At 45.9% G+C, this 14,085-nt stretch overlaps 1 protein-coding gene across 1 annotated transcript in view; it reads left to right on the top strand.

Annotated features, from left to right (window-relative positions):
• Positions 1 to 14,085, top strand: part of LOC140723176 (uncharacterized) — a 68,386-nt gene that overhangs the window by 46,383 nt on the left and 7,918 nt on the right. The window contains exons 5-7 of the mRNA XM_073037788.1: positions 7,433 to 7,498; positions 8,108 to 8,153; positions 11,945 to 12,056. Of these exons, the coding sequence (XP_072893889.1) occupies positions 7,433 to 7,498; positions 8,108 to 8,153; positions 11,945 to 12,056 (224 nt within the window). The remainder of the gene's footprint in view (positions 1 to 7,432; positions 7,499 to 8,107; positions 8,154 to 11,944; positions 12,057 to 14,085) is intronic.

Below are 14,085 nucleotides of genomic sequence, written 5' to 3'. Positions count from 1 at the left end.
GACCTACCCCTTATTCTCAAACCATGCCCTCTGGTACTGGACTCTCCCAGTATCTGGAACATATTTCCTGCCTCTATCTTGTCCAATCCCTTAATAATCTTATATGTTTCAATCAGATCCCCTCTCAATCTCCTTAATTCCAGTGTGTACAAGCCCAGTCTCTCTAACTCTCTGCGTCAGACAGTCCAGACATCGCAGGAATTAACCTCGTGAATCTACGCTGCACTTCCTCTACAGCCAGGATGTCCTTCCTTAACCCTGGAGACCAAAACTGTACACAATACTCCAGGTGTGGTCTCACCAGGGCTCTGTCCAAATGCAAGAGGATTTCTTTGCTCTTGTACTCAATTCCCTTTGTAATAAAGGCCAACATTCCATTAGCCTTCTGCACTGCCTGCTGCACTTGCTCATTCACCTTCAGTGACTGATGAACAAGGACTCCGAGATCTCTTTGTATTACTCCCTTACCCAACTCTATACCGTTCAGATAATAATCTACCTTCCTGTTCTTACTCCCAAAGTGGATAACCTCACACTTATTCACATTAAACGCCATCTGCCAAGTATCTGCCCACTCACCCAGCCTATCCAAGTCACCCTGAATTCTCCTAACATCCTCATCACATGCCACACTGCCACCCAGCTTATATCATCAGCAAATTTGCTGATGTTATTTTCTATGCCTTCATCCAAATCGTTAACGTAAATGGTAAACAGCTGTGGTCCCAATACCGAGCCCTGTGGCACCCCACTAGTCACCACCGGCCATTCCGAGAAACACCCATTCACCGCTACCCTTTGCTTTCTGTCTACCAACCAGTTTTCTATCCATGTCAATGCCTTCCCCCCGATGCCCTGAGCTTTGATTTTACCCACCAATCTTCTATGTGGGACCTTATCAAATGCCTTCTGGAAATCGAGGTACACTACATCCACTGGATCTCCCCCATCTAACTTCCTGGTTACATCCTCGAAAAACTCCAACAGATTAGTCAAACATGATTTACCCTTGGTAAATCCATGCTGTATCGACCCAATCCTATCACTGCTATCTAGATATGCCACTATTTCATCCTTAATATTGGACTCTAGCATCTTTCTCACCACCGATGTCAGGCTGACCGGTCGATAGTTCCCTGTTTCCTCCCTCCCTCCTTTCTTAAAAAGTGGGATAACATTAGCCATTCTCCAATCCTCAGGAACTGATCCTGAATCTAAGGAACATTGGAAATTGATTACCAATGCATCCGCAATTTCCAGGGCCACCTCCTTTAGTACCCTAGGGTGCAGACCATCTGGACCTGGGGATTTGTCAGCCTTCAGTCCCATCAGTCTTCTCATCACCGTTTCCTACCTAATGTCAATCTGTTTCATTTCCTCTGCTACCCTATGTCATTGGCCCATTCTTACATCTGGGAGATTGCTTGTGTCTTCCTTAGAGAAAACAGATCTAAAGTACTCATTAAATTCTTCTGCCATTTCTCTGTTTCCCATAACAATTTCACCCAATTCATTCTTCAAGGGCCCAACATTGTTCTTAACTATCTTCTTTCTCTTTACATACCTAAAAAAGCTTTTGCTATCTTCCTTTATATTCCTGGCTAGCTTGCGTTCGTACCTCATTTTTTCTCCCCGTATTGTCTTTTTAGTTAAGATCTGTTGTTCCTTAAAAACTTCCCAATCATCTGTCCTCCCACTCACCTTAGCTCTGTCATATTTCCTTTTCTTTTAATGCTATGCAATCTCTGACTTCCTTTGTCAACCACTGTGGCCCATTTTCCCCCTTTGAATCCTTCCTTCTCTGGGGGATGAACTGATTTTGCACCTTGTGCATTATTCCCAAGAATACCTGCCATTGCTGTTCCACTGTCTTTTCTGCTAGGCTATCCTTCCAGTCAACTTCGGCCAGCTCCTCCCTCATGGCTCCATAGTTTCCCCTGTTCATCTGCAACACTGACATCTCCGAGCTGCCCTTATCCCTCTCAAATTGCAGATAAAAGCTTATCATATTGTGATCACTACCTCCTAATGGCTCCTTTACTGCGAGATCGCTTATCAAATCCTGTTCATTACATAACACTAGTTCCAGAATAGTCTTGTCCCTGGTCGGCTCTGGTACAAGCTGTTCCAAGAATGCATCCTGTAGGCACTCTACAAACTCCCTATCCTGTGGTCCAGCACCAACCTGATTCTCCCAGTTCACCTGCATGTTGAAATCCCCCATAACTACTGCGACATTACCTTTGCCACATGCTAATGTTAACTCCCTATTCAACTTGCACCCAATATTCATGCTACTGTTTGGTGGCCTGTAGACAAGACCCATTTGGGTCCTTTTGCCCTTACTGTTCCTCAGTTCTATCCACACAGACTCTACTTCTCCTGACCCTATGTCCCCCTTGCAAAGGACTGAATCTCATTCCTCACCAACAGGGCCACCCCACCCCCTCTGCCCACATTTCTGTCCCTACGATAGCACGTATACCCTTGTATATTCATTTCCCAGGTCTGATCTCCCTGCAGCCACGTCTCCGTTATCCCAACAACATCATAGTTACCCATTCGCACCTGGGCTTCAAGCTCATCCGCCTTATTTCTGACACTTCGTGCATTCAGATATAGAATTTTTAGCCCATTTCTCCTCTCTCTGTTTGAATCGCTGCCTATTGTGCTTAACCCAGCTCCCCGAACTCCCATCAGGCTATACGACCCTAGAATTTTGTTATCCTTCCTAAATTTACTTATTCGTTCAACACATTTAACTCCATGTTCCGTCAGACCATCCCTCTGTACATGAGTCCTCCTTATCACTTGTTCCGCCCCACCTTCCTCTACTACACACTTAATATTCCGGAACCGTGTAGTCCCCACCTGTCCTTTATTCTTCCTCTCGCTATCCTGTCTCACATTCTGGATCCCCGCCCCCTGCAAATTTAGTTTAAACACCCCCAAGAAGCTCTAGCAAACTTCCCTGCAAGAATGTTAGTACCGCTCCAGTTCAGGTGTAAACCGTCCCTTCGGAACAGATCCCACCTTCCCTGGAACAAAGCCCAATTATCTACAAACCTGAAGCCCTCCCTCCTGCACCATCCTCTCAGCCACGTATTAATCTTTATAATCCTTCTGTTCCTTGCCTCACTCGCACATGGCACAGGTAGCAATCCTGAGATTGTTACCCTGGAGGTCCTGCTCTTCAGCTTCGCACCCAACTCCCTGAACTCCCTACGCAGGACCCCCTCACTCATCCTACCCACGTCATTGGTCCCTACATGGACCACAGCATCTGGATTCTTGCCCTCCCTCTCGAGAATAACCTGCAACCGATCTGAGATGTCCCGGACCCCGGCACCAGGGAAGCAACATACCATCCGAGACTCCCGATCTTCCCCACAAAATCTCCTATCCGCCCCCTTGACGATAGAATCCCCTATCAATACCACTCTCTTCTCTTCCCTCCTCCCCTTCCTAGTCGCGGGTCCAACCTCAGTGCCAGAGACAGGACCACTGCAGCTTGTTCCTGGTAGGTCATCCCCACTAACAGTATCCAAAACGGTATACTTATTTTTGATGGGAACGGCCACAGGGGTGCTCTTCTCTCTCTGTCTGCTCCCCCTGCCTCTCTTGACTGTAACCCATTTGCCTACCTCCTGTCTTTTCGGTGTGACTGCCTCCTGATAACTCTTATCTATCTCTGCCTCTGCCTCCCGAATGATCCGTAGTTCATCCAGCTCCTGCTCCAATTCCCTAACTCGGTCTGATAGGAGCTGCAGCTGGATGCACCTATTGCAGGTGTGGACATCAGGAACAACTGTGTTGACCCTGACCTCCCACATACTGCATACGGAGCACACCACTGCTCTAACCGTCTCCCCCATTACCTGATCCTAGATTAGTCAGAATTCCAGATTATACCTGAGACTCGGTTAATATCCACGCAACGAACAGTGGGTCTACATGCATCTCTGTCATGTGCGCAGTCTATGAGAAGAGGGAAATCACGGTCAGTGGTGCTCAGGTCACAGCGACGTCAGCCCATGGACTGAGGGGTGTCACAGGTTCTATTACCAAGGTTTCTGACCACACTAGCCAGAGTGACGGTATGAGCGAAGGGCAGGGCGTGGGATGATGAAAGGGGATACGGAGCGTCTGAGTGAGAGTGTGGGAAGGTGGCAATGGAAAACCCTGTGGATAGCTATAAGGGCATCGTCTTTGGTGTAGAAGACATAGTCATTATTAAATGAAAAGAGATATGTTGCTGGTGATGCCCAGTTAGTGGAACTGTTGTACCATACCCAGAGAATAAAGATCACCATAGGGGAACAGTCGCTAACCCAGTCTATACCTTGTACTTCTCCCCGGGCATGTCAACGCGTCTAATTTCGCGCATTGTATTTTGCTGATGTACCCGTCATATTTTTGACAGCTTTGGTGAAAATTCCCGAGGGATGGAAACTGGTTTCTCCTCTATTGATAACCAGAATGAGAATCACAAAAAATGCTTTTAGGATCTCAGCAGGCCAAACAGCATCAGTGAAAAAATGAAGTGCGGTCCGAGATTCGGGCCGAAAACACTTCGGCAGGACTGGAGATAAAAAAAAACAGCTGAGGAGTAGATTTAAAAGGCGCCGGGTGGGGAGAGCGAAACACTAGGTGTTAGGTGAAACCTGGAGGGGAGGGAGTGGTGATAAAGAAATTAGCTTGGAATGTGAAAGAGACAGGACCATTTAAAACAGACAAAAAAAATTGTAGGAGCACCAGGGGGAGGTGATGGGCGGTCAAGGAGATATGGTGAGAGAGGGAAAAGGAGATGGGACATAGAAAGTGGGGGGGGGGGGGAGTAGGGTCGGCGGTTTGGAGGGCATTACTGGAAATTTGAAAAATGGATGTTCAGTTTTTCAGGTTGGAGGCCACCCGTACAGAATATAAGGTGCTGTTTCTCCATCCTAAGTGTGACCTCATCACGACAGCGGAGGGGGCCATGAATGGACATACAGCAATGGGAATGGGAAGCGGAATTAAAATGGATGACCACTGGAATGAAAAGCCTCATCCTGAGATCATATGCAGCGGTGACGTAGGAATTGAGAGAAGGGGATGGAGTGTTTACATGTAGCAGGGTTGAACGAGGAATAGTTCCTCTAGCCCCCCCCCCTTTCCATACGGATCGCCCCTACGTGACTCCCTTGTCCATTTGTCCCTCCCCACTGAATTTCCCTCCCGGCTCTTATCTTTGTAAGCGGAACAAGTACTACACCTGCCCCGACACCTCCCTCACTAACATTCAGAGCTGTAAACAGTCTTTTCATATGAGGCCACACTTCACTTGTGAGTCTGTAGGGATCTTTTATTGTGTTCTGTGCTCCCGGTGTGGCCTCGTGTACATCAACGAGGCTCGATGTAGATTGAGAGATGGCTTTGAAAAAGACCTGCGCTCAGTCCGCCAGAACAAGCGGGATCTCCCAGTGGCCAGCGATTTTAATTCCAGTTCCAATTCCTGTACCGATACGTCCATCAATCACTGTCGTGATGAGGGCACGCTTAATTCCTTTTCACCATTTCCGATCCCCTTCCCCCGCCCCTCACCTTATCTGCTTCCCGCCAATTGCCTCTCTCTGGTAGTCCTCCCCCCACCCCCCGCACCCCATTTTTTTTCTTTCTTCCATGGACATCTGTCTCAGAATGAAGGCCATTGTCGCTCCCGGTGAGGCCTCCAGTATATTGACCAGACTCGACGTAGATTGGGAGACAACGTCGCCAAGCATTTACGTTCCGTCCACCAGAACAAACGGGATCGCCCACTGGCCACTGATTTTAATTCCAATTCACATTCCCATTCCGATATGTCCATCCATGGCCTCCTCCGCTGTCGTGATGAGGCAACGTTTATGTTGGGCGAACAACACCTTATATTCCGTTTGAGTAGGTGCAACCTGACGGCACCAAAACCGATGTCCCCACGCCCCCTCCCCTTTTCACCATTTCCCATCCCCCTTTCCCCCTCTCACCTAATATCCTTGCCCGCCTGTCACCTCCCTCTAGTGCTCCTACCCAAATTTTTTTTCTTTCTTCTATGGCCATCTGTCTCTTGCACCAAACATTTTATCCCCCCATAGATGCTGCTGCTTTGTAGAGTTCCTCCAGCATTTTGTGTGTGTTGCTCTGATTTCCGGCTTCTGCAGGTTTTGTCTTGTTTGAGAATTCGGGATCATATTTATTATCACTGACATTCACTGTGTGACGTGAAACGTGTTTTTGTAGCTGCAATACAGTGCAAAGACAGAAAATTCCCAATAAGTACATGTAAAGGGAGATAGATAGATAGATAGATAGATAAACCGACCGACTGATGGGTAGATCAATAGATCGATAGATAAATGGATAGACAGATGGACACGCTCCAATGGGCAAAGTCTCAGCAGGATGGAGTCAGCGAGGATGTTTTCCCTGACTCAGATGTTTTGGATCAGTGATCTGCTCCATCATCAAGGGATGACATTGGCAATCAATCTCAGAATGAAGTGTATCATCGTTAACATATTTGGTGCAATTTCTTCTTCTGTTCCAACAGCACAGCGTGAGAGTGAAAAATTGTAAATTACAATAAATAAATACTTATGGCAGACAGGAGCTGTCAGGAGAGGAAGGGGAGAGGCATTAGATGAAGTACACTTCATTAGAACTGAGGAGGGAGAGAAACGTAAGTTGGTCTGGGCAGCAGAGAAGGTGGGAAGGCGCTTTAGAAATGAAATATCTCTGCTCGGCTGAGATTTGACTGAATTGGTTTATCTGATGTACGAGGTACAGTGCACAGCTTATTTTTACACTCCACACCAAACCCCCTCCTTCTGTCCGAGCAGCCCTACCCTCAACCCACTCTTACACCTCCTTACCGTGTTCGTCCAATTCCACTCAATCACTCTTCCTCTCCCGCCTATCCTCTCGCACTCCCTCCTTCCCCATCTCTCTGACAGAAACTCTGTCTTTTCCTGGAGTGGAGGAGGCTACCTGAGGTGTTCTAACCGATGAAGGGCATGCATAGTTCACACGGCGGGAATGTTATCCCATGTAGCAGAGGCTTCAGTAGCACACAATATAGATCTAAGAGGCGGAGTGAGAGGCTCACCAGGATTGTTAAGTGACCGGAATCAACTAGGGCTGGCTCTCCTGCTGTCGAGGATGCTAACCAGAATCCGCTGCAGTGCAGTGGGAAGGATAGTGCTTGAGTAGAGATACGCTGACACTCCATCCCCTCTATCGAGATGAGCCAGTTAAAAGTGTGGGATTATAGCCAATGTACGAATTATTTCGCAATACAATGATGTTGAGTATAGAACTGGCTCGGCGGGCCGATGGGCTGTTTGCTGTATAACCCTGTGAATGGCCTTATGCCCATGGCAAATACTGGATAGTGACTGTTTCGGTTTCTCATTAGGGTAACAATGCTGCCCGTGTTTCTGCTTGTCGCCTCGCTGGCCAGCGTGGAAGGCTTGAGCAAAGAGTAAGACAAGAATCAAATTCCTTTCCTGTCGCAGTCCCACCATCTGCCGCTCTATCCCGATTCCTTGTATCCCTGCCAGTGCTGCCTCCGTGTGTTGCACTCCCTCCGACCAGGCACTGCCTGCCTCGCCTCCCTCCTTCAATCAGTTTTCCGGGACCAGCTGCCCTCCCCTACCCGGTTTCCATTCACAAACTCCGCCTCTTCAATCCATATCGCTTAAATCCTGATTCTCCCTGCGACGGAAACCGAGGCAAGAATCACAACTGAGTACTCGGATTAAACATTTGTACCGAGCCACATCCGTAACAGTAGACACTCCGCAACATACAATATGAGAGCTAAGAACCGAGCTCCTTTCAAAAAATACATTCGCGGTCCCCTCTCCAGCACGGCGTCTTTCTACAAACCAGCCTCTCACCAGATAACATCCCCCATGTTTAGCGCATGGCTCTCTTAATGTCGTACCTGGTTGCACGTTTGGGTTTGATCTGAGAGCCCTTCTCTTCTGATGGCACACATCAGAGAATGCACTGTTTTGTGGAATGTGTGGGATGCCTGTCTGCATTGTCTATTGAGCTTCTGACTCTCTCATTGTGTTTTTGCTTCCAGTCATTGCTTGGGATATGATGTCCTCTGTACCACTGCGGATTATCAGGTAATGTGATCGCTGACTATTACTTTTTCATTCCTCCTTCCCCCGGAAGTCCCGTTTCTCCTTCAGCCACATCCATTCTCTGGAGAACCTCCCTGTCACAGGTCATTTTTCACTGTTGATACCCGAGCCTCTAATTACCCAACACTGCCACGTACAGATTCACGTCCACATCATTCTTCCTCAGGCCGTAGGGACGAATTGTCTCCACTCCTCCGTCATTGGTTCTGAACTATGGAGCTGCTTATCCATCAACACCGGGGAGTCAGACGCAGCTGGAGAACTGCAGCCTGCTGACTACCCACCCTGGCCCCACTTCACCCAGGGAGGGGAGGATAAAGGGTAAATTTTGTTGTGTCTTTTGGAGAGGGTACGAAGGAGCTTTACTAGGATGTTTACTGAATTAGTGGGTCCGTGCTCTAGTAGGAATTTGCGCACACTCGGAATGCTTTTTTGAAGTGGCGGTAGCTGAGGCGAGGTCATTAATGGTTTAAATATTTGAGAAGTAACTTTGACATGTGTTTTACGTGAGAGGCAGTAATAACAAAGAAGTATGCAGGAGGCCGTCAATTGTGAGTTTTTTTTTTTCTCTGTCGGTGGAAGGGCTTCAGAAACAACATGTTGAGACTACAAAACTTCTATGCGCATGTCGGAATAATAGTGAAGAGTAACTAGTGTAGAGAAACTTGGTTTTCAAAAGTTATTGAGGCAATGATTAAGAAAAAGGAAAAAAAATGTACTTCACAAGTATAGCCAGGTAGGAACCAATGAGGTGATTATGGAGTACAGGAATTGAAAGATAGCACTTGAGAAAGAATTCTGGAGGGCTAAAGGAAGGAATAACGAGTAGGCAAGGTGAACCCTAAGCAAGTATATAGAAATGGTAAGAGCAAAGGGATTGCCAAGGGCCAGAATTGCTCTGCTGGAAGATTAGAATCCATGTGTAGAGCCAAAACAGATGGGGGGGGGGATGTTTGTTTTTCCTGAAGATTTGCGCACGGATTCTATGGAAGTGAGGCAAAGCGGCAGAAACATCATGGGTTCTGTACAGATTACAGATGAAGAGGTGTTTTCTAACATGAGGCATACCAGAGTGGATAAATACCCAGGAACTAATAATGCGATCCCTCGGAAGCCACAGACAGCCAGCTCAGACATTGCTTGAGCCTGAGCAGAAACATTTAAAACATCCTTTGCAATTGGAGAGATACCAGAGGATGAGAGGGTAACCAATGATATTCCGCTGTTTTTAAGGCTTTAAACGTCAAGCACGAAATTATAAACAGGAATTTCTGACATCAGTTGAGGAAACGTGGCTGGAAATTGTTCCAAGGGACCTGATGTAGAAGTATTTGGATAGACGTTGACTAATTAAGTACCATCGGCATGGGCTTCTGCCTGGTAGTTTATTTCTAACCAATTTATAAGTTTATCAGGAAGTTACCAGGAAAATAAATGGATGAAGGCAAGGCATTGTGGGAGAAGCTTTGTGGGAGAAACCAGATAGTGGCAGTAGATGTTTGTCTCTCAGACTGGGGCCGGGGAGTATCGATGTGTTATAGACTGTGCTGTGTTCTTTGTTGCTTTCTTTCATCTATATCAACGCGACCGATGATAATGTGGTTAACTGGATCAGCAAAATGTCGGTGACACCAAGTCTGGGGGTGTAGTGGACAGCGAGGAAGACTATCTTGGCTTCCTGTGGGATATGCACCAGCTGACAAAATCGCCTAAAATATGGCAGGTAGAACATAATGCAGACAAGTTCCAGTCTTTACACTTTGGCAGGAATAAACACACATCAGGACACTGAAGAATGTGGTAGAGCAAAGTGATCTGGAATACGGTCCATCGTTCGTTGAAAGTGTCGTCATGTGCAGATACGGTCGTAGAAAAATCGTTCAGCACATTGGCCTTCATTAATCAATGTATTGAGTGCTGAAGATGAGATGTTTAGCTGAACATGTTTCAGACATTGGTTAAGCCCAATCTAGAGTATTGTCTGCTGTTGTGGTCACCTTCATAAAGGAAAGATGTAATTAAGATTGAAACAGTACAGTGAAAATTTACAAAGATATTGCCGCGACCGGAACATCTGCATTACAAGGAAATATTGTAAAAAGTTTTGTCAGTATTTCTTAAACGATTGAGAGTGGTTTTGAAAGATGTTTACAATGTTACGAGTGGAGTACTTTTTTCCACTGGGGTTGAGTGGGACTACAACCAGCATCCTGGGTCCAGTGTGAAAGTTGAAAAGTTTAAAAGGAACATGAGGAAAAACCTCTTCACTCAGAGGATCATGAGAGTGTGGAATGAGCGACCCACACAAGTGAGGCATGTGAAGTGGATTTGATCGTTTAAGCGAAGATTAGATCATTACATGGATGATGGGGTATGTAAGTCTTTGGTCTCGGTGCAGATCGACAGCAGTAACATTTCAACTGGTCACTGCATGGATTAGATGTGCTGACGGGCTTGTGTTGTATTTCTCTATGTCTCCATGGGATTTTACGGACAAGGTTTTTCACCCCGGGTGCGCTGAATGCTTCGAGCGTGCGACCTGTGTTGTTAGACCATAAGGCCATAAAATATAGCAGTAGAAATACGCCATTAGGCCCATATAGACTGCTCCGCCATTCAAACGTGGGCTGATCCAATTCTTCCCTTCATCCCCACTCCCTTACTTTCACCCTATACCCTTTGATGCGCTGACTAATCAAGAACGTATTTATCTCTGCCTTAAATACACCCAATGACTTTGCCTCCAAAGCCGCTTGTGGCAACCTATTCTACAGATTTGCCACCCTATGACTAAAGTAATTTCTCCGTATTTCAGTTTTAAAAGGACGATCTTCAATTCTGAAGTCGGAGCAAATTGTCTTCGAATCCTCTACCACGGGAAATAACTTTGCCAAATCTACTCTGATCAGACATTTTAACATTCTAAATGTTTCTAGGAGATCCCCCTTCATTCTCCTGAACTCCAGGGAATACAGCCCAAGAGCTGCCAGACTTTCTTCATACAATATCCCTTTCAACCTTTTTATTTTAGTGGAAACAGTTACATTAGCGATTTTTCCCAGGCATTTAGATAGACACCTGAAGGAAAATGTTAGCGTATGGACAATGTGAAGAGAGAGGGACATATTTTAGTTAGCCAGTTGATTACGATTTTAATTGACCCGGCACAGTGTTGTAGGCCGAAGGGCCTGTTCCTCTATTTCTCTATGTTCCCTGTTCTATGTTTGATTTGTCACAGCTACCTTGTTACAGACAGTAAATCCGCCGTTATCATTTGCGCCCAACACATTCTGAGGATGTGCTGCGGTAGTTCGCCAGGATTGGCATATCTTCCCACCAATGACTCTCCATGACCAATACGTCCTTGTAATATGGGATGATACCAGAGCACCCGGAGGAAACCCACGCGATCACAGGGACAACGGAGAGTTCTTTGCAGCCGAGAATGATGATGTGGACGGCGGGGAATTGAACCCATTTGTGAGTGCTATAAAACTCTACGTTGGTTGTTACAATACGCTGCCGACTTGCCAGGGAACCTTCGGACCACGAAGGGACTATTGATACATGTGCGCATTACTGAGTGTATCTGTTCAGAGGAACTTCTACTACTTTAAGCCCTTACGCTGGTCAGTGTCATGACATTCTGTTCGTTGCTATGCTCATATTGTTCTGCCTCCCCGTAAGCTAGCCTTCCTCCTCAATTCCGAAACGCACATCACCGAACCCCTCTTACAAATCCTTACAGTAAGAACTCCATCCTCTGTCAACAGTTCCGCCGTTACAATGAATCGGTCTGGGTCGGAATGCACGTCAGCTGGGTCATCTTTCGCAGATCTGTCACGGCACCGCTGTACCTCTATTTCAAACAGCAAAACTCGGAAGGTAGGAGAACGCCCAATTTTGATGGTATCAGAAAGAATCTGTCGTCTGTCAACTGGGACAGGCTGTTTCAGACACTTATGCAATTGTTAAGTTGGAGGCTATGAAAATTGTCGTTATGAGAGTACAATGCTTGTATGTAAAAGGTAAAAATTACAAGTGTAGAAAACCGTGGTTATCTAGAGATGTGGGGGCGCAGGCTGAGAAGAACTGGAGATGTATATCACGTATAAGCAGGTAGGAACAACATATGTATTTATGGAGTAACCCTAATGCAATGGAACACATAAAAAGGAATCAGGAGCGCCAAAGGAAGGCATGAGTTTTCCCCAAAAGACAAGTAAAGGGGAATGACCGGGGAGACTACATATATGTTAAGAACAAAAGCATTGCAAAGGACAAATTTTATTCCTCTGGAAAACCTGAATGGTATTCCATGTGTGTAGTCAAAAGAAGTGGGGAGGTCATAAATGATTTTTCTTTTTCATCTGCATTGAGTCAGTAGACCGCTACAGCATCTATAGCACAGAGGCAAAGCGGCAACATCTTCACAGAGGAGGACGTGTTTGTTGCCCTGTCGCAACTTAGGGATGCAAGTGGAAACATCACAGGCGTGTTAAAAGTGATAGTCAGCAGTATGTGATGTATCAGAGGAATGCAGTATAGGTAATGTTGTTGCTGTAATCATGAAGCAGGAAACTATCGGGCGTTCAGACGGGTACTAATAGTGGCAAAATTAGTTGAAGGTATTCTAATCAAATGGAAACATAAGTATCTGTTTAAACATGGATGAGGATTAATCAGCTTAGCTTCCTGCTTATACATTATTGAGGCCGTTGCCACTAAAGTTGATGAAAGCAAGGTTATGGACATTGTATACATGGATTTCAGTATTCCAGTTGAGATGGGCCCGCGTGGGCGTTTGGTCAAGAAGTTTCGATGCATTCAAGATTAGGTAGTAATTTGAATTAGACACTGGCTTTGCGGGGCAGCGAAGTACATTGTTGCCTCTCTGGTTGGAGACCTGGGACTAGTAGAGAGCCGTAGGGATTGATGCCGTGTCCGTTGTTGTTTGCCATCTATCTAAGGGATCTGAATGATAATGTGGTTCACTCGATTAGTAAAATTCAGGGATCACACTAAGATCGGGAATGTAGTAGACAGTGAGGAATACTGTCATGACCTGCAGCGGGACTTGGGCGAGCTGGAAATTGTGCTTAAAACGGCAGATGGAACTTAATTCAGTCAAGTGCGAGATTTGCAACTTCGGTCAGACCAGCCACGGTAAATCTTAAACAGTGAAAGACAGGGCACTGAGGAGTGCGGCAGAGCAAAGGGATCTGGGAATACAGGTCCATAATAGACTGAAAATAGCGTCACAGGTTGATCGGGACGTAATAAAAGATGTTTGTAGATTGGTCTTAACTAAAAGTATTGAGTAAAGGAGATGTGAAGTTATGTTTAAGTTGTCAAAACTGAGAAATAAACAAGTTTGCAAGAGAACAGAAGAATTTTAATAGGAAATTCCTGGGTCTTAAGGACCTTAGTTATAAGGGAATATTTAATTGGTTAGGACGTTAATTTCTGCATACAGAATATTTAGAGGACATTTCACAGAGGTTTAATAATTATGATGGGTTGAACCATTCAGGCGTTTTCCACTGAGGCTAGGTGGGAATACAAGCAGAGGTTAACAGTGAAAGTTGAAAAGTTTGAGGGGATCCGTCTTAACTCAAAAGTTATGGCAACGTTTAAAGACCTGGCAGCAAATATTGGTGCATGCGAGATCGTCTTCAAAGTTTAAGCGAAGTTTGGATACTAACATAGATGGGGGGACTATGAAGGGTTAGGATCCCAGTGGTGATCGAAGGAATCAGGCACTTTTACTCGTTCAGCACTGAGCAGATAGGCCGAATGGCCTGTTTCTGTGATGTTCTCTTCTATAACTCGATGACTCCATGACTCAGAATGAACTGGATGAGCCAGTGTAAATTGGAATATTAAGCTTGCAGATGACAAGAAGCTTTGCTGA

This window comes from Hemitrygon akajei, unplaced genomic scaffold (genome assembly GCF_048418815.1).
Source record: "Hemitrygon akajei unplaced genomic scaffold, sHemAka1.3 Scf000103, whole genome shotgun sequence".
Taxonomy (NCBI): Eukaryota; Metazoa; Chordata; class Chondrichthyes; order Myliobatiformes; family Dasyatidae; genus Hemitrygon; species Hemitrygon akajei.
The sequence above is the reverse complement of the archived record's forward strand: the minus strand, read 5'-3'. Positions and strand labels throughout refer to the sequence as shown.